Below are 27,084 nucleotides of genomic sequence, written 5' to 3' on the forward strand. Positions count from 1 at the left end.
TGCAAGGAACTACGATTGAAAGGAGAAAAAGTGCAACAATAACGCGCAAACACTGCAATAAAAAATGACGTTAACTCTTGACGACACCTTCGTCCATACTGAAGGAGAAAACAATGTCGCATGGCACTAGAAAAAGGGCGAACTTAAAACAACGCAAAGGAAAGGCGGACAAATACTGGTCCCAAAACATTGAGGGTTAGAGTGTTAAAGTTTGCTAAATCTCCAGCTGCTGTTGAGAAAAATTAAAATGAGATTAAAAGCTATGAAATTCCTAAAAGACAGTGATTCGGAAGCTTTTTCAGTGGTAGTACATAAAAAGTACTTATATTTATTGCGCAGTGGCCCAGTGCAAAATAATGTAGGAAACAAACAGCTTAGGAAATATTAAAACTCTGCCATTGCGCTACGTCGGGTATTATTAGAAGTAGGATAAACAGAAGAGTGTTTTTATTTTGGCAAAACGCTCAACTTTATCGCAAAGTCGTATTCAAAAAACAGCGTTTTTGCTCGTATTTAAGAGGAGGGATTGCTAGTTGGCCAGAACGTCTTGAGAGGTAGGGAAACGAAGCGAGGCGGGCCCCTGTTGTGCCTTCGTTTGGGAGCGTGACTTCGTTCGTGCTCGGGGGCCAAGCAGCGGCTAACCTCGATGCTACAAACAGAAGGCAAACATTAAGAGTTTTGGAAACTATACAAAAGAAAAAGGTGTTGCCAAAAACACTTTTCACTTTAAAGTATAACATAGCTCACTCCCCAAAAACTATTGCTAATTGTTTACGCCGTTCCAATAATGATTGTTGATAGCTATGTCCGATATTATCGGAGCCGATACCTGATGCCAAGTGCGGAATCGGTTCTCGTCCGATACTAGGCTGGTATCGGTGCCAATCCGAAGCTAAATGAAATAGATATTTTAAACACGATTTGCCACCAAATGCAGCAATTTCAACATGAAAAGTCAACAACTGATTAACTTCTTTTGGCCTAATAACCTAATTAATAGGCTACTATCTTTGAATGTTTTAATTCAATCAACTTTTGATTGTCTAAGCATGGTAATGACGTCTATGTTACCGGGGCGATACTTTTTATTTAAAATATCAGTATCGGATTAAAATTCCAAGTATCGGACAGCCCTAATCGTTAGATTTGTAAGATATATAGGCAAATGATGGTAAATAATAGGCCCGTACAGTATTTACCAGCCTAACATGACAAAGCAATAGGCTACTTTACATGCATTCAGCAAAAATAAGATTGATTAAAGTAGTCCACCTTTTTATATTGGTATACATCAGAGTTTGATCGATCCAAACGGTGAAGGTTCCCTGCTGGGGCCTTTCTATTTCCATTTTGGCAGCGCTCATGTATAGCTTGTTCCCCAGCGATTCGAAGCAATCGTCTTCCGACTGACCCTGAGTTAAAGCAAACGCATAAACGTTACAATAAGTTCAAATTATATGAAAACTTGAAAGAAGGCCACGTTTTTTGGCAATAGCCCACAATATGACTATACTAGTTCTCTACCTGAGACACCCGCACTCAATAACGTAGAACCAAGTAGTGCAGTAGGCCTACGTTTCTTGACTAACCCATCGTCCCCATTGTTAGTGTGGGAAAAATAGTAGCCCATAGAGAGGCAAATTGCAAAATCATGTAGCCTACTATTTTCGATGCAAAATCGAAGTCTTACCCTTCGTAACTTTTTGACAGACTTTGCAAACTTGTCGTTGGCAACCAACGTCGCTTCAATAGAGTCCGCACCCGCATAAACCGCTTGCTCTATAAATAAGGAAGAAATGTAAGGCTTAGTTCAATATAGATAAAACAAAATTTATCCACAAAACTAGCAGTAGTGTAACATAGTTGCAATGGACAACTTATTAAAGTTGGGTCGTAATTTTGAAAGTTTTTTTTGCCACCAATGGAAATACCTATGCTACTGATTCGAGGTTTAAATATGTTACCACAATAAATCGAATACCTAAACCTATATAAGTTTATAAAATTTTTAGGCCAGTTCGTAGGCCTAGGTATTTTTAGCGTTAAAAAAGCTGGTAAACTTTGCATGACTAAAGTTTAACAAAAATATCTTTACTGCATATCGCATTTGTTAGGTCGAAATATGTTACCTTTGTTGTTGCTGTTTGTGAGACCAACAGGAACAAGCGAAACAGAACGATAAAACTTCGCTTCTAGCTTCGTGCTCGACTTAAACGAACCGTTTATTCCGAACTGTAAATAAATATATTATTATACGGTCAATGAAATAGTGGTTTTGTCATTGGGGTCGTTTACCATTTATTCAAGGTTCACTTTACCTCACATAAAGTGGCTTTTACCAGAGCCTGTTTTGTAGGTATTTATATTTTTATTATAGTATAGCCTATATATATACTTAAAAATAAATGTTGATATAAAAATCGAGGCAGGCTATTTTAATACATACACTCGAGATATGATAACTGCGCTCACCTTAATTAAATTATAAGTTATGGTTGAAAGCAATTCAGTATTTGTAACCCGTGTTTAGCCCTAACCCTTAACATATAGCTAATTCTCTTTTACCTTTGCGTATTCAAACGAGGTAAAAATCTCAGGAGGTCCGTCACTTGGATCAGCCAACTTTCCGAAGCGCCCTGAAATAAAAAATACAATATTAGAGACTAATACCCGCTGCAGTTTAGCAGTACTCGCAGTGGTTTCGCGATATCGAAACAAATCAGGTAATTTTTTCACTATAATAATTACAAGCTTTAAGTTGCTGATCTCGTTTTAATTTTACAGTGGTCGTATTTGTTACGCTAATAAAACCGCAATAGTAAAACCGCAATAGTTAGGGCTAAGAAAATAAGCAGACTCCAGGTTTAACTTTTCGCAGATAAACTAACCTTCCATGATGGCATTCTTGTAAGCCACGGAACCGATTTCAACTCCGCAACAGAAAACAACGTTTTTCAAATCGTCAGAGCTCGTCCGCATATTCGCCTACAAAGCAAATTTCAATTGATCCAGTAAAGAAAAAGCATATGTCTAGTATCGACTATCACTGTATCAGTTATTAACTGATCTTGAAATGGTACGTACCTTGAACAAAGGCACGTGGTATGTGGTGACAGCAAACCGGGAAAACTTGGTTAAGCTGTTCGCGAAAATCTGCGAGCAATACAACAGCGTTCAGTTTTAGATAATTTACCATCACAAACCGCCTTCAACATCCATTATGGTGAAATCTGTACCACAAGTTTAAAAATCTGACAGGTTCTAGTATATGACTTACGTAGGTTTAGGGATTTTTTTAATTGAGTTTTTGTTTAAAGTTGGCGTCACAAGAGTTTAAACCAAGATAATAATACAGAAAACTAACCGCAAATTATGGATTTATCGTGGTGTGTAAGTGTATAACCTCGCTTTTTAGCTTATAAATTTGTACCACAAGTTTAAAAAGTCAGACATGTCCTAGTAAATAACTTAAGTAGGTTTAGGGTTGTAAGTTAGTGTCATACGAGTTTAAACCAACATAAAAATGCGCAAAACTAACCGCAAATAAAATCTTGTTATATAAGTACATAGCATTGCCTTATAGCTTACAGCTTACCGTTGCTGGTTTCATGGCTGCGTTAGGTGTTGGTGTTTCGTTCTTCCCAGCTGCCTCATCGTCACTTTCGACATTCTAGGACAAAAAAAGAGCACACTGTGTTAAAAAACATATAAAAACGAACCTATCTATGTGTTTAAACTACATCGTACATTTAAACCTAATAGTACAACTAGATGGATCTTTGTATACCTTGGGGCAGATTCGCATTAGGTTGTTGAAGGTCATCATGACTGTCGACTGATACCAGGGGTCAGCGTTGGACATCATCTCGCCGATCTGAAGATCGAACGAGCTAGGCTCGGCTGTGGAATAAAACTCAGTTTTACTTGCGTAAGCTTGGCTGAAATATTATACGAAAGGATATGTATATTTAGAGTGATTTGCTTAATTAGGAAAATAATACAGTGAAATTAAAATATTATTTTAATTGTAGAATTGTTCTTCTGGCAAATTTTATTAAGGTACAGACGTTTCGACCACCTATTCGGGCAATCTTCTTCAAGGCAACATACTTGTAACATATTACATTGCCCTGAAGTTGTTATTACCTTGCTCTCAGCAAACAGCATATTTAAGTATTTTCAAATACCCAGTTTTACTTCTCTTTAAACAAAGTTTCAGCGCTTAATGTTTTTAATATTCAATTACGACACAAATAACAGAGCTACTACTGTTGTAAGTTTTCCGGTCCTTTATATTGTTTATAAGCCATTGGATTACTAAAGAATTAAAGTCATTTTTCACTTGTGTCCGTAGATTCCGCTCTAATCAAAACACCCTTAAAGCCGACACAGATGCTTTCACATGCGAGAAGCTTGATTTCAACTTTGGCAGTGTTTAGAGAACACTTTAAGTGGGAAACAGGTTAATATTTTAGGGCAATGCTGGTCAGTTGTAGTTAAACGTGGGTAAACGGTTAAACCCTTACATAAAAAATGTGTAATCGTTAAACATATCTTTTTTGAGCATAATGGTTGAAGGTTATAATCAGCCATTTGTAGGTATGTGAACACTTCAACGCAAATATAAATTCAAAACGGGATTGGGAATCCACTGTAGTATATACCTGGGTAGTCGACCCGTTCATCTTCGTACGAGTTTTCGCCGATTGGAATGTAGAATATTCTTAGGTCGACATGATTGAGTAGAGGGGCGCGAGTTAGTTGACGCCGTCTGATAAAATATCAAATTCATTAATATCAAGTTGTCACACCAGTTTCAAATCAACAACATCATACATTGTAAATTGGAGTCCGATTATAGGGTGGAAATTCCGAACTCTGAGGGTAGAATTTTGTAAAAGTTTGGTTATTTCCACCTTTTAAATGATGTTGAAAAAAACGAACAACCCAACGCTCAACAATTTCCACCTCTAGGCTTGTATTTCAATTTACAGTGTACTAGCAAGGTACATCATAACATTAGCAGCAAAACTATTAGAATATGTTATTTTATATCATAAGCATCACCTTACAAGTATCATATACTATCAAGAAGTTTTAAAATCATTAGGAGCCAGAGTCTTCATTTCAAATCGGAGATGATTTAGGGTTAAAAACTTATTCCACATACCTAAGTTCGTAGTAAGCTCTCGCCAGATTTCCAACGGTCTTATCGTTGCCTACAAACGTAACCTTGAGCACTTTCTTTCGTAAACTGCGCTCCGGAAGGTAACTCAACGAGCTGCGACTCTTGCGGTTCTTTCTGTATACGACAAAAAATGGCGTCGAAACAACTGACAATGGTTGTAACAGAAAGAAAAATGTCTTTAGTTTTGTTATAATGTTATGAGCATGTTTAACCAGAACTATTAAATTTCAAGAAATGTATGATAATGTCAAATGAATCCCGATTAATATTTTATTATATTCATCGCACTAACAACAGTAGGCAACATATGACTTTTGATTCATTCTGAAAATTAAAAGTGTTACTGTTACAGGTTTGGAACTAAGTGCTTTTCAATGACACACAGACTTTTTATTGAAGCATAAAATAAAAATAAAGGGGTGACAATACCAGCTGGGCTGTTATAATATTCTTTTGTGAGAATTTGTAAACTATATTTTATGTCTCGGCTGTTTTAAGAAAATGTACTCAATGCGGGAAAGCGCTTAAAGACAACAAATCCTAAGCATTACCTGACCGCCAGCTTTCTAGAAATCTTCACACCGGCAACGCCATTCTCCTCCCAGTTGGTGCCTTGACCAAGTGAAGCCACCCGTCGGTAGCGTGGCCGGTCGCTTGGCTTGTCGAGCACAATGCCAGAGTCCATTCTGCTCGGCCAACAACAGAATGACAACTTAGAAAATACCGATATTTAGCAGTGTTATTCAAGCCAGTGCTTGGTTCCCAACCTAATGTTTAAGGGTGCCGAGAAATATTTTTAAATCTTTAGGATTCATGAAAAGATTTTGCTCTATTACTAAGTTTCTCGCAACAGTTTTAGTGTATGGTTATATTGCAATAAATCGAGAAGGTTTTTTTCTGCTTTGCGCCGATTTAATGTGTGCTGTTTTATCTCGTTTATTGTGATTTGATAGTAAACCACTTTTTGCGAAAATACTAGTAAGGGTGTCGTGAAGTCAATATAATTTCTGTAAGGGGCCGCGAGCCAAAAAAGGTTGGGTACCACAGAGTTAGGCTATACTCTCAATAATAACCTATTTGGTTTTTCTTAACATTGACCAAGTTATAACTTTTTATATTACACTTACGGCTGTTTAACCAACAAGTGGGATTGTAATTTGAATATATCTAACTCGTACCTATTTCTTGCTTCTTCGTCATCACGAAGGCTCTTTGCACCTGTTTGGAACAAAATTAGTCGTTAGAGATATACTACAATATCACGCTCGTAACAAACTTAAATGCAGAGGAAAAAAGCGAAACTATAGGCTAATTTTTATTTACTGCAAATTTATCGCAATTACACGCATAGAGTCACATACACCAGGGCTACAAAATACACGTCCACTGTACTCTCGGAGTCTAGTAAACTACTGACCAGACCTGGGCAAATTACGTCCCACCAGGCAATTTCATTTGGCCCGTGGCTTTTTTTCCATTAAAATGCTTGATTGATTTGTGCAAAAGTAAGCCTTTATTCACTTTATTGTACAACATAATATTAAATAAATTTCACTTATAAGGTATCCTCGCCTATTAATAAACGTAACAAAAGTCAAAGCAAATATATTTACATCTTACTTTTTTTACATTTTATATTATGAGTTTTTCAGATCCCCCTTTTTGAGCCCGGCCCTCCAAATCATTTCCTGTGTTTTAAGCGTCTCTGTCAAAAATATTTGCCCACCCTTGTTACAGAGAGCAGTTACAAAAATCGATTTTTTTTAAATAAAATGAAATTTTTGTTAAATTTTTTTTATTGGGAATTGGAAGCGATGCGTTTATTTTGTTACCGCGGGACACATGAAAAACATAAAATGTTGTGGCGGGCCAGGTCAAAAATAGGATCTTAAACTAACGCAATTTGAACCTGTTATTACGTAAGGAGTTGTGCGCAAATGTACAACTAAAGTCGATTTTAAGGGGACAAGGCATCGCGCGAAGCAGAGTAAAAGTTGGCAAAAGTATAAAGTAAACCCTTGGCGTTCAACCATATTGATTATATTTGCTTTTAAATGTTAGCTGATTAAGATTTAATAACATGGCCGTACGCATTATCTATACATAAAGTCTATTTATCAAGTATATTATTCGGTCATTCTACAAATACCTCGCCGTATTTAATTTTTGTCCGAATGTAGCTCAGATAAAACTAATTTGGTCACATTTTTGTTTCGAACATGCGCACACAGTCACTCAGTCTCACCCTCGCTGTTCACTCTGCCGAAAAGCCGCTTCCTCTTTGGCGTCGATTCGGGATGCGCGCCGTCGGCGGAGCTTGACAAGCTGAAGACGAACTTCCGCGGGACTGAGAGGCTCATGGGCCCGTCGATCGACTTTGGCGCGCCCGATGGGTCGCCATCGCTTCCGCCCGACTGCTGGCTAACGGCTGCGGGGTAGAGAAAAGACTGCGACATACTGAGCTGGTGAGGCTCGGCTACTGCGGCGGTGGAGGCGGTCGCGTCAGCCTGGTCGGCGTTACGGTGGTGGAAGAGGCTGCTCAGATGGACGTACTTGCTGCCGCGTGCGCTGGCCCGGTTCTTTTTGCTCTTGAGCGGGTCGGAGACGGTCCGCCAGCGAGGCATGCTTACGGCTTCGAAAAAAGCGGCGGCGGCGCTGGGCGGGGTCGACGATGAGCTACTGGAGGCTGCTGTTGTTGCCCGGATGAAAAGGGGCGCGAAACAATAGAGGCGCGTGAGACGGGTTTTTGATATTTTTTCGGGGTATTGCGCTCCATTATAGGGCGAAGTTTAATGATAGGTTTGTCTTGTGGTTAAATCGTCAGAATTTGAGACAAGAAAGCTCGACGCTAAGAGGTTAATGTGACTGAATGTTGAATATTCACCTTTAGGACTGGGGCCCAAACAAAGTTTTTTTTTTAATTTATACTTGATACGGGCATAACTTTTTCTGAGATGCAATTATGAACATTTCAGTGCGCTGACATTTTGTTGTAAACTTTAAATCGTGCGGATGCAAATTTCATGTCAAACAAATAACGTCTCCAACGAGGGGTAAAAAAACGCAGTCGCATGCTGTTTGTAAAACTCGCGCTTGTATAAGTCCCTTTGGTTGTGAACATAAGTTTGTGTTTCATCCTCTCTAGCATTGTTTTTTGTCGGATTTCCGCTTTACAATTGGCCTTTGGCAACTTAAATGGTCTAAAAAAACTCGAAATAAAACAACATGCACGTTAAATACAAACCACGCGTGTTTATTTTTTCACAAAGAGTATTAAACTTTAAGTTATGGAAACCACCGATCATACGTTCAGAACGAAAGTACCTTTTAAATAGTTTGAAATGTGTCTTAAATGTTTTGTTTTAAACGATAAAAAGTAGAGCGGTTGCGGACTATTATTAATAAAACCCCTTGCCTTCTGATAAATTTACATATTACTAGTTAAATCTACACGTGCAAGTTAAATGCATGCCAGGCCGATCCTTTGTGGTACATCATTGTTCATGCCGAAAAACATAAACTGTTTCCTTCCAATAATAGAAAACAAAATTAACCCGATGGACGATGGTGTTTTTTAATTACAATGGGGACAACATATCCGCCAATTATGTCAATAACCAAATCCATGACACGAATTGCATAGGAAACATCAAAACTAATTCTGTTAATGCTCATGCTATGCGAACTAAACCTACTAGCATTGTTTTAGATCCTTCTCGGAAAACAGGGAAATCGTGAGCTATTATGTTGCTTCGTATTCTATCAGCAATGTTGTTTTGGCGTTTAATCTATTTAAGCTTGGTCTAAATGTATCACAATAAGCTATATCCATAAAACGACCAGCTAAAGTTCGGTCCACCAACTGAGCAAGCCTCCACCACCACCATGCCGTACATGCCGAAACAAAACATAAACTAAAAAAACTCGCATATCATTACAATACAAAAATGGGCAGCATCTTCAATGCGTTCGCCCAAACAATATATAAATTCAAGCAAAATAAAGGAAAAGTAATATACTTTTTGCATGTTTTAAAACTGTCGATATTCCAACGTGTTACCATAGACAAATTTAATTTTGACAAAACACTTTGGACAATTTCAATAAAAATATTAAAGTCATTATATTCGATAAAATCGACATTTCGCTGTTATAAACGTTTTGGCAATGCCGCATATCATCATCAGAATACAAGTGTAGACAAAGTTTAAAAAAGTGTAAAGCAGGTTAAACCGTAGAAAGACAAATTGTACTTGACAAGGCATTATACAATTTGCTTCACTTAATGAAAGAAAAATCGTTTAAAACAAATAAAACATAGCCTTGATAAATATTGAAACTCCTTTGTCGATAGTAAGTACAATTTGTCCAATAACAGTACAACCCTCTCTAAAATTGCTACTCACTGGACATAAGGCTCTTGGCGTCTTCATCGGCTCTCGGTGATGTCGTGGTAGAGTCCTCTCCTCCCGTGTCCCTCTCCTCATGATCCGGACCCAGGGATCTCATGGAGGTGGTCCTCCTCACTGCGCCCCTCACCAGCTTCTTCCCCTTCATCCTTATAGTCTTAAAACGGTTCTTTTTCTTCCCTTTTGCGTCTTTCCTGCGGCCGGAGCGCCGACTCTCTGGCTCCATCATCTCGTCTTGCTCGTTTAAAGACACGCTCAAAGTGTCCAGCGCCTCGGCCACGTCGCTTTCCATTGGTGGGGATTTGGGGGCGTGATCCGCCAACGAAAGGGGCGTGGTCCGCACCGCCTGTGGAGTGTGGTCGGGCGAGGGTTTGAACTCTAAGAAGGCGCTGCTCTTGGTGGGAGTCTCTTCGAGCTCCATGTCGCGCAGGAGGAGTTCAATGTCGCTCCCGTCGCCGCTCTCGTCGAATCCGCGCTCGAGGAATTCCCGCCAGAGCTTCTCGCTCTCCACGTGACTCACGTCCGAGCCGCCCTCGTTCTGAAAGAAAGGTGTTGGGAGATCGTTTTTGCGCCCAAAACGGAAAATTTGTCGCTTTTATGCGAGTGGAATTTCCCTACTACTTTGCAGTATAAATACAAAAAACTGTCGATATTTTGGAAAAGAAGGTTCCTAACGACCCTCTTCGGCAAATGTAAGAAATCGTAGCGAAAACGCTTCTGGAGCGTACATTTTTATAGGTAAAATTTTTTATAAACGACTTTTGTCACTAATTTGTTCTAGAAAGTATGAAAATAATCACTTAAATTATATGTGATAAACATATTAAGTTCTCGTATGATTGGAAATCGCAAGGAACCGCTTGATAATCTAAAACGTCTTCCATTTTTTTACCTTATTAGGATAGCTATTTATAGTAAATTTGATTCAACGAAATAACAAACAAGTCCTAATTCTTATAGACACCAGTATAGCGTGTTACACAATAAAAGCGTGCGTTGAGAAGTGGAAAAATCGTGAGCGCTCCTCCAAAAGTAGGATACGGGCATATCCGCCCAGTCACAAAACGGCACAAGGCCTTACATCGACTAAGAAAATGTACTTTTTCACCGCGAATCACGTATTAGGCGGTAATTTGCGTTTCGTTGGATTTCTAATCAACTTCGACCCATATATCGGGTAATTCAACTACAATCTCTAATTTTACCTAGTTTTGACCCAAATCTCGATTCTCAACTCATTTGGAACCAAATTACGATTTTAAACAACTGCGAACCATATGGTGACATTCTTTGACATTTTAACGGACGAAATCGATCCAGATTTTGACATTCAATCAGTTTAACTAAAAAGGTGTTAAAGTATGTCTCAGATGTTAACTTTCAACTTATACAGATCTCTCATTTTTATCGAAATTGACTCGACGTTTAACCGAAACGACCCCAAAACTCAACATTTAAAAAATTTTCCACTTTCAATCATTTTTCGCCCCCCCAAAAATGACTTTAAACTAGTTTTGACTGAGACCTCGCCTTTCAAGTGAGAAAATTTACCATATTATTAACCGAAATTGCATAGCACACAACTGTTAAACGTAATCGAACTATATTTTAATTTCCAGTCAGTTTGAACCCCCAAAATGTATGCTTCAACCGGTTTTGACTCAGGTCTCGACTTTCAACTAAATCTCGATTGTCTACGCAAAATGACTGGAGTTTTACCCAAAATTATACTATATCTCAAATTTCAAGCAAAGTTTTTATTTCCAAGTTTTGTCACATTCAAACACCCAATTATACTAGATTTAGAATTCCAAGCGAGTTGAACCAGAGTTATTTTCTCCAAGGCATTTTAACCCCAAAACTACCAAACCGCAACCATACAAACAAATCCACGACTCACGCTGCTCTGGCCCGCCTTCTCCGAGTTGCTTTGGTTGTCGAATGCAGGTGAGTCGCGGAGTGCGCGCGAAGTTTTCTTGCTCTTGCTCACGTGCGCCTCCACCTGCTCGGCGAGGTCCTCGATCAGACCGCTGTCACGTGGGTCGCTCATGCGCTGACGACTCGAGATGTCTGGCGAATGAAGGGAACATTGCAACGTATAGGGTTGTGCAATATTGTAAACAGTGTATTGTCACCAGTGTTGTAAACAATCCTATTTGAAATGACTCAAGTCCCAGACAAGTCATTTGTGAAATAATTTAGTCCAAGTAAAGTACTTTAAAAAAATAACAAGTCAAGTCCCAGCCCAAGTCATCAGTTGCCCAAGTCAAGTACCAGTCAAGTCATTAATGGAGAAAGTCATCTCCAAGTCAAATCACTGTTATCAAAATACAACAATAAACTATTAAAATTGGTAAACTCGTCCGATTATGAACAACAAGTTAACTAAAAAACTTAAAAAACATGTAGCAATATAAGTGTTTTAAGTAGAAAACTTGAGATAAATAGCTCACTTTTATAGAGTAATATTGAATGAAAACACTTCATTTTAACCCAAGTCATTCAAATCAATACCTTAGGTAATTTCTTTTTTCCCACAATCTACAAAAGCAACAACTAAGGATACCCCTTTTTAAATCTTCCGTGAATATAATAGTATAGTCTTTGTCAAACAAGGTCCGACACTACGTTCAAAAAAGTGCAAATAAAGAGCAATTTGCGTGCGTTATGAAACTGTTAACATTTGCATACAAAAAGGCAGAAACAGCGTTATTCAGTCCCCGTCTAATTGGTAAGCGCATATTAGGGGGCGACTTACATGACTTTCTTGTCGACGTGAAGCTTCCGCTTTTGCGCTTCTCGACGAAGTATTCTTTGGCCGTTCCTCTCACCACCTGGTAAAGCGTCTCGGTCAAGTTGTTGTGTTCGTAGGATTTCACCGTCAACTGCAAAGTAATTGTCATACTATAATGGAAGAGTGGTATTTGTAAATCAAATTAACCAACAGTGTGAGAGATATTGAACTTCGAACGTTGGATGTCATTCACCTGAAGGCGACTTGAATAGGTTGCCGAAACGTTGGAGAAGAAATATAATTACCTAAGGCGCTGTTGTTTGATTGATAATATGTCTCGTAGCAAAGTTTTATATATATTTTTTGAGATAAGTTGTTTGTTTTTGTACAGACAGGAAGGATCCCTATTTTTATACGGTAAAACATATAATATTCCGCAAATTATTATCAACTTTTATATATGTTTTTACTAAACAGTCTATTTATTGTTAAATAATTCTTAATGTTTGGTATTAACGTAATGATCTAATTAGGACATATAAGCAACCATTTTGTTAGTGAGACGTAGAATGACTATCAATTCAGAATTAAGTGGCCTAACACAGGTGTCTGCCTCAGCAGCATATATGCATTGAACCAGTGCTACATCACTATGTCGAAAATGAATGTTAGAAACGTACACAAATTGCTACCTCTATATTTAGTATGAACTTTCCTATTCATTCCATACGCCTTACATTGGGATTAGAAAAAATCAAGTGCCCACCGGACAATTGCCAAATTAATCCACTTATGCCCTTACCGGAGAGTTTTGCATCGTCGTCGCCGCGTAGCACTCGAATTCCTCTCGTTGCTCGGGATTCCCCTGGGCAGGTGCGAACGTGGCGCTCTTGAGGGAAGTCCCCGACGTGGTGCGGCTCAGGTAGGATTGATTTCGAGGAGGATTGACGACAGATCCCGCTCCCCCGCTGTCGATGCTCCTCAGGGATCCGGCGGAGGAGGAAGTCACCATCCCTTGGTTCCGTTGGTCGAGGAAGACGCTCGTCGGACGATCGTCGTCTTCTTCACAGTTGTTGGCGTTCGCTTCGTCCGAGAGTTTTGCGTCTAAGCGTTTTGTTAGGTTTCGCATTAATTAATTTATGTTTTGTTGGTAGCGTGAAACGATTAGTGGTGAAACAACATGAAGCATGCGCGTTGGCTCTTCGCGCAAATGTCCATTACTTTTTTGAGTGTGCCTTAGCCCATTGTTATAAAATGTTTCATCCCTAAGTCGTCCTGCGTCTCACCGCACCCTCGAAAATGAAGGTGTTGGCAACTTAAACAATATTAAGGCATGTTTTTAATGTGCGGATTGATAACACCTTCTTTAGACTCTGTTAGTAACAGCACTCTAACGTAAAACTTCAAAAAATAACTGTGTGGTGTTCTTAAGGTTACTTTTTTTGACGTCACGCTTACGTGTAACTCTGCGACGTAAATTGTGGCGCAACGTTATGACGTAACTCTGTGTCGTCATCTATGAAAAAAGCTCATGCCCCTCCCAAACAAAAATCCTAGATCCTACTGTTACCACAGAATATTGCGACTTAAGAATAATGCGAGTTAAGCGAGTTAAGTCCTGACTTACCGATATGGTACGTTTTGAGGGTTAATGAAAAATAATTTGTTATGGACCAAGCAGTGAAGTATAAAAACTAAAAGCAAATAAAAAATATTTAAAAAAAAATTTTAATATTCAAAACAAACAATTATAATATGCAGCTGGTAAAACAAAAAACAAAAAAGTTGTTTGTTAGATTTTAACGGCTGAGACAAACGGATTTTTTTTCTTTTAACAGTTGCGGGTTTCGCATTACATAATTTCATATGTTGTTAGTCGCGAGAAAATATTAGTGGTGAAACAACATGAAAAAAACTACGTTAGTCCGTAGAAAGCATGTTTCATGTTCACCATTTTGATGTGATTTGTTGTTCCTGGTACCATAGAATACTTCTAAAGTTAACGCAAGGTAAAAACAATGGAAGACGTTTTGGGAAATCAAAACAATAGTTTTTGGTTTTGTGGCGGGCCCGTGTATTTTAATGCTAGAAGTTCGTGTTGACACAATGATACATTTTCGCGAATAAACTACTACAGCAAAAATCTTAAAAAAGTAAACTCTATTTAAAAAAAAAGTGAAATAACAAACGCCGAATACAGTTATCGCGACCTATTGTGCCCTTATTGCAATACGAACAGCCCGAAAAAGGTCCATATTTAATGGTCCAACTTTTCGAGGACTGAGAGTGTAACAATACTCAAATAAATGTAAAGTTAGCAATTCGGCATTATATTAAGGTAACCGACCTGTTTCTTCTACCAGCTGCGCAGCCAGCGACTCCAGCTGCGACCGGACAAAATCCTGCGCCCCGGAGTGCGTTTCCATGGTGATAGACTGTTCCATGACCCCCAGCGCTTCGGTACACACGTTGGCTAGGCTGGACGCGGGACACGACTGCAAAAGGACATCAGAAAATGTACAAAAAGTAAAACATGGGATAGACTATAGTGGTGGCCAACTCATGGATCGCAAGCACTATGCGGCTCTTTACCCGATTTTATGCGATATTTATTTGTATATTATATATTTATTGCGTGGTATCTTAAGTTAATCCAGTAGGTTAGGGTAAATAAATTGGCTCTTAAGCTTCGACTGGTATACCAACCCTGGTATCTTAGCTAACACTCGAGGTGCAAACCGGTATGTAAAACTTAAACAACTAAATAAAAAAAAACAATAAATTCGTTGCAGGGACAGCTGTTTTTCTTTCATGTCAAACCGAGTGTTTATTGGTTACCGGGTTTCTTGTTCATTTTTTTACTTTGAATAGAAGTGTGACAAACGAACAGTCATATCATCTGTGATACATGACACAGCAATGCAGGTATGGAATCGACGCATGGAAATCTGAGATTGATATACGTGACTAAACGCAGGCGTCGAAGGTGCAAACGTCCAGAATACGTTTGACAGCGATTTGCAACAATCAAATACCTTTAGGGCGCAACGCAGCGCCTTAAGGTCACAGCTCTCAGGCCCGAACACTGCGTGAAACATTTGTTCGACGAGGATCCGGTGATAGTCCGAGGCCTGCTTGTTCTTGACGTCGCTCTCGAAGGCTATCGTCTCCACTATGTCTGCCACAGCATCGTAGAGCTCCATGTCGGAGTCGATCATCACGTTCATAGGACTGCTGTTTCTGCGTATATGGAGAAAATTACTCATAGACGTACATTTTAATATGTGAATATTAAACTACAAAAGGAGATAAACTACAAAAAAAGGGGGTCACTTAACGTATTTTGAAAGTTATTTAAAAACTGCTTTAACATATTACCTGTGCCTGTGAGGTAGTCAAACCTGTTGTGTTATCACAATTTAATTGCAGATTCTAAATTCTACTTTACTCTTACAAAGATTAAAAAGTACGTGCACAGAACTAAATTAATCAAAACTCAAATCAAAAGTTCTGGAAATTTTTATGCTAGAATTTGCCGCTCAAACGCAAATAGAAAACATAACACAACTTAGGCAACCATTTACGTTGAATAACGTTTGAACCATCTGCTTAATATTAGGTAGGGTTTTAAAACTTACGTTGCTAAGTTGGCCTCGGAGGTACGTGACAAATCGAAGTCCTGCTCCTGACAGAATATCGAGCGTGCAAAATAACCTTAGAACAGAAAGGTTTGAATAAACGGTAGGTTTGATTCTAACGTTATATCCAATTTGCTGTATGAATCCTAATTTAATATTGCGAATCAGGTGTAACCCTTAACGACAAATTGTAATAAATTTTAAACAGTGTCACCTGGTTTTAAGATTTAAATTCGGACGAAAACGACTAGTACCAAAGAATAATTTAACGTTGTTTTTTTCTTGTTCTATCCATGTCGGAAAAACGCAGGTTAAGTGGGAAAAAAATGAACAAACGCAATATTTGGCTTAAAATATTTAAATCTAAATGCACCTGTAATAAACTCATTCGTAATAAACTCACCTTCAATAACGCACACAGAAGTATATGCATGCGCTCAGAACATACATATTGGGTATTTAGGCTATTAACGTTTCAATGTTATGTCTAAATCAAAACGAAATTAGTTTCAGACAAACGAAACTTAATTACCCGGTGATTTCATCTCGGTCTGGATAAGGTCCAGCACTTCCTTAACAGCAGCTGAAACCGGTTTGGCCCACAGGTAAAACATCTGCAAGGATGCGTAGACTTTCTCAAGCGATTCCACTGGAACAAACGGGACCTGTGAAGTATCGAAAATACACGGTTGTAAATTATCGTTTCATTAGACGCAGAATTCATAAAAAGTGGTTTTACTCAAATTGGTAAGCACCGAAATTTATAGGGACTTTCGTGAAAGGAATAAAGGCAAGGGGAGTAAAAACAGTTGGACGAAATTAGGTGCGATATTAGATCAAACGACAACGTGCTAGCCGTGCGTTTTCAAGTGATTCTAATAGAAAATGATTTGCCAAACCGCTTAATTATAGATGACGATGCGATTAAATTCGTGACATGACAGGCTTAATACGTCGACCAACCGCATGATACATGCCAGGTTTCGTCTAGAACGCCCGAAACCGAAATGAGGCCATAATAGTTATAAAACAGTAAGCAACCCTCTTTATTGGATCTTCACTAAAGAAAATATTTAGTTGTGTTGATGTCAGTCTGTGAAACACGTTTTGAACTGAAAAGGCCGTTATAACCATCTCTGTTGCACTTCACTACAATTTTCAGGCCAAATTAATAAGATGTGCATTTATGACAGTGTTTTATATAGCTTTGTGGTGTTTTATATGGCTTTTGTTATTATTGCCGACAAGCGGCAATGAGCGGTCAATTTACCAACTCACGAACAAATACAATTTAAGTATATTGCAACAATTTTTTTTTTTTATAACGAAGTGTCCCAAACATCTATCTATCCTCTAACTTTTCAATGGTAAACGATTAGAGGATATGTAACAAGTAGAATCTTACACAGTATACCTGTACGACTTTAAGTTTTGCTATTTAAAACAAAATATTAAAAAATAAGGAAAAGTCAGTTTTACTAAAAATTAGTGTCTCAATAACGTTTTTTCAAAAAAATATATTTTGGTTCATTTGGTAAATTGTTGAAAGGTGATTTCCTTACAAAAGAGCCTTACCGATATGACTGTGTCACAAATGATGTGCAGTAACGGCAATATCTTGCTTTCCTCTCCCAGCGCGTAAACCTGTATCAAAAAACATTACATTTCTTTAAAAGACAAAGCCACTACTTTAGCACCTATACCATTGTTGCGCGTTCGAAACAGTAAATGTATCGGATCTTTTTGGATAACTAGGCTATAATTCATATATAGTAAGGAAAAAATAGCAATCACAAGGCAAATTTATTTGGCAGACTTAGTCATTAAATCTGTGGTGCTTTTCCAATAAAAAAATGAAGAACTTATACTGTCTCCAAAAAGTTATTTGACTTAACTAAGGCCTTTTACCTAGAAGACACAAAAAAATTCTTCAAAAGGCAAGAAAAAAAAACGCAAAATGCAAAAACGAGTATACTTGCGTATTTTTCAGTATTCTAGGAGGATCAATAATTTTCCTATTAAAAAAAGTGACAAACCCACACAAACGTGAACATATGGTGGCCCTTGGCTAAGTATCTACATATATGCAACCATCAGTCCAAATCGTGAGAGGAAGTGTGTAAAACAGGCAAGCATAACAAATTGCAGTGCCAGCAAAGGCAACAGGCGCAACAGTGACGTAGTTCACAAAACTGAGGCCAGATCCAAATTAAAATTTGGCCGCGATGTTGTTTTGGGCTGGTTCGGAGCGGTCGTGACAACGTTAGGCAACACGATCGCGTGCAAACCACAAATGGAGCCAGGGACCGCGCTCGAAAAACAAGCTTCGGAATGTTCGATTTTGGGGTCAATACGTGACCACGCCGGCCGGCACATCGTCGATCGATTGAAGACTGGGCTTAATTGCTGATGTTGCATAAGCCAGGCGTTGTTGTCAACTTGTGACGCATTGCAGGGTCGAAATTAGAAATTTTCTATAAATGGCCTACAGAATGTTTTCTATTTCTTAGCCGGTCCACATTGGATGTTTACAGTTGTTTTTTGGAACGAAAGAGACGGAAGTGAGTAACGCCAAGAAAAGGTAGGCTATTGTAAACAGCTTTACCATCAAAACGAGCCACTAAAAAATCAAGTTACCTTGGTTGCCTTCCCTATACAATATGTATTAGTTCAACTTTTACAGTACCATCACCATTGGGGCTATTTTGGGACTTGCTGCAATCCTTACCTATAAAAAGATTTTCGAAGTCTTACCTTGTCGATTTGCTCGCACAGCGCATCGGCAATCAGGCGAACGTGGCGGCTGTTTTGGAACATCTCCTGGCACAGAACCCAGTACTTTGTGCTCTCGCCAACTGGAAAGAAGAAGAAAATATCGATTAAGAAGAGTCGTGTGTTTCGTCATATAGTTGCCGTCGAATTTGTCTGCGAAATTAGTTTTATTTTCAGAAACGAAAGATTCGCGGATTGGAGTTGCTCTACTTGGAAAAAAACGAACGTGAAACGCACGATTGCTCGGAAATGAATGTGACCACTAAATGAGGTTCAAAGAACGGTTTACACGATTGCTATTTAGGGGCTCAAATAACATGCGCGTTTAGTAACAGTTTTGCTGCATCATTTCGTCCATGAAAGTTGAATTACGCAACTTGGTGCTCGAGAAATAAAAGGGCCTATACTTATGGAATGCGAAGCCATTAACGGCATGTTTCATGTACCGTCGACGCGTTTAGGCCTCTATAAAGGTGTAAAACTCAAAAGTTAAAAATAGTGGGTTTAAAACCTGGTATAATATCGCGTAGGCGAAATATCTTTTACTTTAAATTTTAAACAAACGTGTGATACGCATTTTTTCTGCAAATTAAAAAAACAGCTGCTGCTTTGTAAACAGCCTGTTCATGTCGATCTATATCAAACACCGTCGATGTACGAAGGTACGAAAACGTCAGCACACTTTTTTGCGTAAGCGGAACCTCGACGCCGCGTAATCGGCCAGAGTGACGCACGCCACGTCACGCGTACACGTCCGGTGCTGTGCCTAGAAGTTTTTAGGTCACCGGGCTTAGATGCACCAAAAGCATCCGGCAAAGTTCGCCCGGCACCAATGCTGTCACTTTTGCGCCCGAAAGTCACTTTTTGCTGTCACTTTTGCGCCCGAAGGAGAAACTGCCCCCGACAGCGAAAATCGGTTTCTGCGCGTATTATGTAAAAGGAAAACCCACAGTTTTTTATAGTGCGATCATTATGCGAAAAACGACAGTGGCCAAAATCAACATCCTATGACTGTAAATGTGCCATAGTTAATGCAAAGCGTCATTTGAATGTGTTAAAAAACAGATTCCTTAAAAAAAGTTGCAAAAGAATCAGTTGTAGGGTATATCAAATTTAAAAGTGAGTGATATCGCCCAAAATGAATATATCAAATATATTAATAAAATACTGATTCGGTTTAATGATTTTTTCCACCAAAAATTATGTATCCTGCAAGTATTTCCCCCAATTAATCCTAACTAGGTTTTCCGACAGCCAAAAGTGCCAAATCACTGCACCGCGAAGCGTTGTTTTAGCCTTACATCCAATCAACAAGATTCCGGCAACCTAAAGTTACGCGAGATTGCCACTTTGCATTATCCATTTTACTTTGAGAGGCATTGCGCATGCTTCTACAGTATTTTGCTAAAAAAATAAAGAATTATCTCATAACCACGTCATACATAGTAGTAGACGCCCACTCAATTGACTCCGACATGTGTTGCAATGCCCACAGCATATGGGCATCATTCAACACGTCAGTCGTGATGCAATGCTGTACGACGCTGAAACGCGTGTAATGTCAACATTGGAATCGGTAAAAAATCGATTTCAGCAATAACTGTAGTGACCAAATACTTGATTTTAACTGTAGTGACCAAATACTAGATGCGACTTTTTTGTTGTTTGCATATTATGTTGTAATAATTTTGTACTATAGAAAACACCACGGAATTGTATAACGTGGATAAAACAATAACTGGATTTACCCTTATATTTAATACTGTTTTATTTCAAACATTTTCTCTTTTGCTTTTATATAAGCGACATTTCCTGGTATAATTCTATGTAAAACAATTGGCGAATTAAGGAAAAAAATTTGCGTAAGCATCAACTTTTTTGGTTGGTAAGAAGGCACATAATATACAGCTATTCAAAGTAAAAATCATTTTAAGCTGGTTTACAAATTTAAAATCTATTTAAACGATTTTAATCTAGTTTGTTCAAGTAAGCCAGTGTTTCTCAGCCTTTCCTAGCGGCACCCCTCAGAAATAGGAAATAGATTGCGGCACCCCTTTAAGATTTTTCCGTAGGTAATTCATTAGAATTTCACAACAAATGGAACTGGAACAACACGCAACAACTCTACACAACGTAGGAAGTTATAATTGGATTTATTCCACTCTAATCTTACATAAAAAGTTGTAAGAGTTGAGTAAAAATCAGATTCTTAAAAATTTCCAAATATGTCGCGGCACTCTTGAGGATTAGAAAGGGCACCCCGGTTGAGAACCACTGAAGTAAGCCAAACCAACCTTTCTTGTCGTCTAACGTCTTTCTGTTTTGGGTGCAAGCTTCCAAGTAGTAATTGAGATTTTCACTGAACATCCGCTTCCACTTCTGATCCGGCTCCCGCTCTTTCGGAGGACACGAGAACTTCTTCATCACCTAGAGCAGGAGAAAGTATTTTATATAACGTCGAACGAGATGTTTGAAGTTTGGATTCGAAAATATCTGGTAGGTTATTTGAAAAGATTGGTTCCAAAAAATCCACACAACAAATGTCAGTTATTCAATGGTTTCTACACGGCCCGCCTATGTAGTTCATCCGGCCCGCGACCTCCTTTGCAAATTGGTAATTAGGCCAACACCTATTTATTTTAACAATGTTGCGCGCGAATCTTTTTTTTTTTGAAGTGTATATTTTGGGTAAATCTTCTCAGCCCAAAAGCTCCGTGCGCATCGAAACTCTCTAAATACAAGTTTCCCCAATTTTTTTCGCCTTTTCTTCGCTGATGCATTCCATCGTTTATGATATAGGCTACATACAACAAAAATACAAGCATTGTGTGAATTTTTTTATATGTCTTATGCGCCACGCCTCCTTTAAACTGAAAGTGTTGCCAACTTAAACTAAACAAACGAATTTTGTGCGCCTTTTGGAATAAAATTTTGAATTAACTTCGAATGACACTTATTATAATAAAATTGTCAAGAGTCACACGTTATTATAACAAAACTGTTAGTAGAAATTTAATACGGGCCGCAAGATTTTGCGGAGTTTGATATTGGCCCGCGACTAGAAAAAGGTTGCCGACCACTGGGCTATTAGGTAGGCAATTAGACTTTAAGGCATCTAATTACAATTACGTAATATAGTCATCATACTGATTTACATTTACATATGCGTTAAGAGTTTGACAAGGCACATTGTTTACTAATCCGTCATAATCGCAAATATAACCGATGTACATCACATATTCTTCGACACGATGTGCGTCAACTTATTTTTGACGCTAAGTTTTCTAATGCTTAAAGTCAAAACCCTTTTTATTATTGATTTTTGATTACGGAGTCACAAAACTGTATGCAAAAGTTAGCGGTAAAAATCATCAGCAGAACAATCAACTACAACGACTTTACTAGTTCGTTTTTTGGTTGATTTTAGGCCACCACATACATTTTGTAAGCAATACAGACGTTCGTTCGAAAATCTATTACCAGGAAATATTAACCAGTAACCATAACACAATATATATATATATATATATATATAGGCTTCATAGGCTTCACTGTATGCAAAGGCTGTCACAGGTGAAACACATATAAGATAGGCCTAATGAGTTATTGGCGCCTTAATGCAAAGCACCACAGAATGCTTGTTTTTACCGTAGCTTCGAAGTGCTTCGGGTCCTGGTCCCATCCACGCGCTGAAATAGAATAAAACCTAATTAGATCTCAGTTCACTATAACTTACATGCGCTTGCCTAATTGGGCCGCCGGGTTGAATCTATTTATAGACGAAAAATTTGCATTCGATACCAATAGAAAGTCGAAGTGCTATTTCAAGCAAGGACCGGGTTAAGAGTTGGCCACGCTATTAAGATGCAAATCCCCACGATTGTTTACTTGAAAAACATAAGTGGGGTTTCATTTTGGCGATGTGTATTCCTTCTGTGTATTGTTGTATTCTTAATATGTTATGGTAGCTTGAAACAAGCTTTACTAAAATTATAGTGAGCAAGGTTCAATTGAATCCTAACAATTGTTTATTCGGAAAAAATAAGTGTCGCTGCACTATTTAGAGATGTGTATCCGTTGTTTTAGATTAGAATAACGGCATTCTTAATTTATTTTTAAATAAAGGTTTAGCTTGATGTAAATGGTAGTAGCGGAGTGAATAGGATTTATTAAGAAATATCTATTGATTTATAGTTACACTTATATCACAGGGGTTTTTGATGTAGCTTATTATTAAGTCAAGCGAATCTCCGAAACAAAACATTAACGAAAAATGGAAAAATGCTTTATTTCAACATTTTCGCTTTTGCATTTATGTAAGCGATATTTCCCCCGTATAATTTTCCCCGCATATTAATTCTATATAAAACAAATTGGGGAAATAAGGATATTTTTTTGCATAACGCATCAACTATATTTCATTGGACCTTTGTTCATTCGGAATTTCCGTGTTTTATTTTTGGATAAGTCTTACCTTTGTTCCAGATGAGAAAGACCTCTCGAAGGTTGCTGAAGTCCCACCTTCTCATGTCGCAGGTGTGAAGCATGAAGGACACTGTGTACATCAGGTCACGAAGCTTTTGCATCACACGACGATCTTCGGCTGAAAATCGGGAAATGTGTACGTTAAAAAAAGCAGTCAAAAGTCCCAATAAATATTTATTTTTTTTTAGATATAAACCGACACTTTTGTCTTATCAATACTTTGTTGTCTTTTAATCAATATAGCCTTATTGTCAACCCTATAAGTTAAACATACTATTTCAAAGTCAAAGTCTTAACAGAAATAAGTCCAAGTCAAGTCTTAACAAAACTAGCCAGTCAACTCCAAGTCAAATCACTAGCAAAAAAATAAAACATTGAACTATTTAAATTGGAAAACTCGTCCGGATATGAGCAATAACTCAATTACAAAAAGCAAAAAAATACATATAGCTATCCAATTGTTTTGCAAAAAAAGAGGCAAAATGAAATTTTATAATAAATGGTAAATGAAAACCCTCTTCAACCCACGTCAATTGACTAAAATGACATGTGACCATGTCAAATCATTTGTCCAAAAGACTAAAGTAAAGTCAAGTAATTTAACCAAAATAACTTGGGTCTAGTCAAGTCACTTGAAAACGGCGACTCAAGTGCACTTAAGTCAAGGTAAACGATATTAAAATGTTCCCTAACAAATGTTCCAAGAATATAAAGAAAAATGGCGTTACATGTTCACCACGAGTTAAGCAATAATCCCTCTTCAAATAGAGTTAAGGGTCAACTAATGAAGGCATCATTTGCTATTGTGAGTTTGTTGTTGTTGTTATTGTTCAAACGTTGCACGCCGAATGAGCGTGGCAAATTGTAGACCCAATAATAGAATTGTCATCGACAACAACCCATTAATCAGCACGTGTTGCCCATAGTAAATAATAGTAGCGTAACAACACACATCAACTCATCAACTGGCGCAACTTATCACACCCTTATTTCGCACGCCTCAGGAAACTATTAACCTTATCTAACAAATTTAGAAGCGTTAAAACGCAGCAGTCGTAACCAGTGCAGACAAACTGCTTTGTTCCTTTATAAAGGCCATTTGGCAGCGATTTACGATTGCTTCGTACTATCAGTCAACAAATCAGAACCAAAAAAGTCAATAATAGATTGCAGCAATAGCATTCGTGCTAAAGCTATCTTCATTTAAATAAAAATGAATGTAAACCTGGACCTATATTACAGTCACCCTCATTAATTCCTTTTAAATTTATAAATGTCGTTTGGCCAGTTGAAAGGTTGTTGTGCATTACTAAAAAAACCGAAATGTCAACCGAAGCGCAAAGCAGTAGTTTGATAATAGCAAATTTACTTTTTAAAGAGTTTTAACTTCAAGATTTATGGTTTGGTAAAAGGTGTAAATTCATGAAAAGGGATTATCCGAAACTTAACCTTTTATTCTGATTAAGTTATCCGGTATTTTAGACAAAATAATCGGTATCAGATCGCCAACGAAGCCAACCAATATCTGAGAAGCACCCAATTACCCATACAACCACTTCGGTTGAAATTGGTTAACAGTTTCGAGTTAAAATTATCATAGGGCATCCCTAGACGCCTCCCCATGTTGAAAAAAGTTAATCCAGCATTTCCGCGTAAACCACGAAAATACCTGAATTCAGCATGAGCAGACTGCCGGCCTCCGCTTGCGTGTCACTGGTCTTCCTTCTATTCTTGTCGTGCGGCGAGTGCCCGGGCTGCTTGTCGAGGGATCCGCGCGGCGACGACTTGCCGCTCGCTTCGACGCTCGGCCGCCGGTTCGGCACCGTGTTGGAGCGCGTGCGCTTCGGCGGCGACACCCCGAGAGTTAGCAGCGACGAATGGCGGGGAATCGGGCCTCGATTTCCCGCCGGAGCTTGCCCGGAAATGTCGATCGACTGACGCGCGGTGTTTTGGCCCGGAAAGCTCGACACGTTCTTGATCATGCGCATCGCCTCGCGAAGCGGCTTGTGACCTGCGTACAGCGGCGGCGCCGCGCGAGGTCAGAAATTGGAAACTGAATGGTGTAACAAAGTCTACAGAAATTGCATGGCGGATTTTTTTTGTAGCAATACGATGAGAGCCATTAAAATGCGTTGACTTTTGCCATTAAAATTTGTTATTAAAATTTGTTTACTTTTCGCGGCTGGTGACCTGCGTAAAGCGCGGTCAGAAATTGGAAACTGAATGGTGTAAGATAGGTTGCTGGGAAATTTGCTTGCTGGATCTTGTCTTACTTTTTAGGTATTGTGGTTTATTTGCAATGGAACTGCCGCGATTTCTTATAAACTTGGTTCGCATGAACAAACAAATGCTGGATTTTTAATGAAGACCTAGTAGCAATAGGATAAGAGGCATTCGAATTAGTTTACTTATGTCTTGCGTTTTTATTGACTTTGTCTTGTGTTGTTTTAAAATTTACTTTAAATTTTCGTGAAAACATCGTGAACAAAGCAGATGGCGAATTTCGCTGTTAACCCTGTCCAACCTGTACGGCAATAGTGTAGCATCTTGGGGCGAGAAGTGATGCAAACAACATGGGTTTGATATAGAATCGTGACAAATCATATTTCAGTAATTTATTTTTCCTGTTGCACGCGATACAAATATATTTGGTCTATTTGCTCGTTTCCGTTGTCTGAATAAAACTTGCCCAAATAAGCGTTCTAGTACAAAGCGGGAAGTGGCCCAATACGACGAAAGAGAAATTCCCAAGAAGCTCCATTGCATTGTTATCATGACTAAAAACGGCCGGTCCAAAGTGCGACAGTAAAAAATATATGGCATACGATTGATTTGCTATGATTCAGCATATTCTAAAGTTGTCTGGGCGTTCTTGGCAATTGTACATCATTTGTTTTGATTTTTTTGTGATGTTCAAAATATTTTCGAAAATATTCCAGAAAATTAGTAAAAATTTAATTGTTTTATTTCAATAGCCCATTAACAATCTGTAAAGGTTATATCAGTGATGTTTCAACTTACCGAATCCAAGCGTAAACGAAATGTACTTGAACACCAGACATTGGACGTATCTAAAATATATAAAGGGAGTTAGAAACGTTTCACACACTCAGTGGTTATGCGCCACAATTACGTGCTTGGCAAAATGCCATTTGACTATTTCGTCGAAATGTTTTGATTCTCCTTATGGTGTCACGAAACATAACCGGAACCAGCATAGTCACTTACAACGAATTGACAATGAATTATAAAATTCTCACTTTTGATTTTTTAGCATAAACAGAAAATGTAACAATAAAGTTTGAGGTGTAATTAGTATTTTAATTTTGATTCTTACCGTATCTTCATCGTTCATAAACCCCGTTTTTTGTTACACTATCTTAACGGACGTAATTAGCTTAAATCGGTTGTCAAAATGATCTTCGGGTGTTTACCTGAAGTTGTGAAATCTGCTTAAATGTTGTTATTACATAATAGACTTTACAACTTCAAATTATAGATTTACTAAAGCCATTATCGGTAAGATTTATTTATTCTCAAGAGGTATTCGATTCGATAGGAATTTTAAAGATTGACAAAGCCAAGTGGCTATCAGAACGAACCAAGGCAATCAAGCATTCGCCTGTAGTGTATCTTTAACTTGCAAATAAAGCTCTGTCATTCAAAGGGGCTGCACAGGCCCTAGTAGCACATAAACAACACTCACACTTGCTGTGCTTCCGGGTTGTTGTGAATTTGCTTCCAAAACTGACTGGGCGCAGTCGCCCGGTCGTCGCAAACAAAGTTGTCAACGATGTCACAGACGTAATCCAAATCGCACAGGACCGACATTTTTGCCAGGTCGCAGCGCTTACTCTA

The 27,084-nt window shown here is 38.4% G+C and overlaps 1 protein-coding gene across 1 annotated transcript; it reads right to left on the minus strand.

Moving 5' to 3' along the window:
- LOC146169798 (uncharacterized) lies at positions 1 to 27,084 on the minus strand. The gene is made up of 30 exons (XM_083387366.1): positions 26,933 to 27,084; positions 26,248 to 26,297; positions 24,896 to 25,237; positions 23,216 to 23,344; positions 22,390 to 22,430; positions 21,036 to 21,168; positions 18,724 to 18,824; positions 17,545 to 17,613; positions 16,502 to 16,634; positions 15,970 to 16,045; positions 15,367 to 15,565; positions 14,679 to 14,826; positions 13,134 to 13,435; positions 12,356 to 12,482; positions 11,498 to 11,667; positions 9,595 to 10,135; positions 7,434 to 7,874; positions 6,367 to 6,406; positions 5,740 to 5,874; positions 5,171 to 5,302; positions 4,665 to 4,771; positions 3,788 to 3,900; positions 3,596 to 3,670; positions 3,085 to 3,153; positions 2,889 to 2,985; positions 2,566 to 2,636; positions 2,130 to 2,232; positions 1,691 to 1,779; positions 1,273 to 1,412; positions 1 to 649 (listed from the first exon to the last, which is right to left on the minus strand). Exons 1-30 carry the CDS (start codon positions 27,055 to 27,057, stop codon positions 514 to 516), a joined length of 4,434 nt encoding a protein of 1,477 aa, XP_083243492.1. The 5' UTR covers positions 27,058 to 27,084; the 3' UTR covers positions 1 to 513.

Source organism: Ascidiella aspersa, chromosome 1, assembly GCF_963924565.1.
Source record: "Ascidiella aspersa chromosome 1, kaAscAspe10.2, whole genome shotgun sequence".
In the NCBI taxonomy this organism is placed as follows: Eukaryota; Metazoa; Chordata; class Ascidiacea; order Phlebobranchia; family Ascidiidae; genus Ascidiella; species Ascidiella aspersa.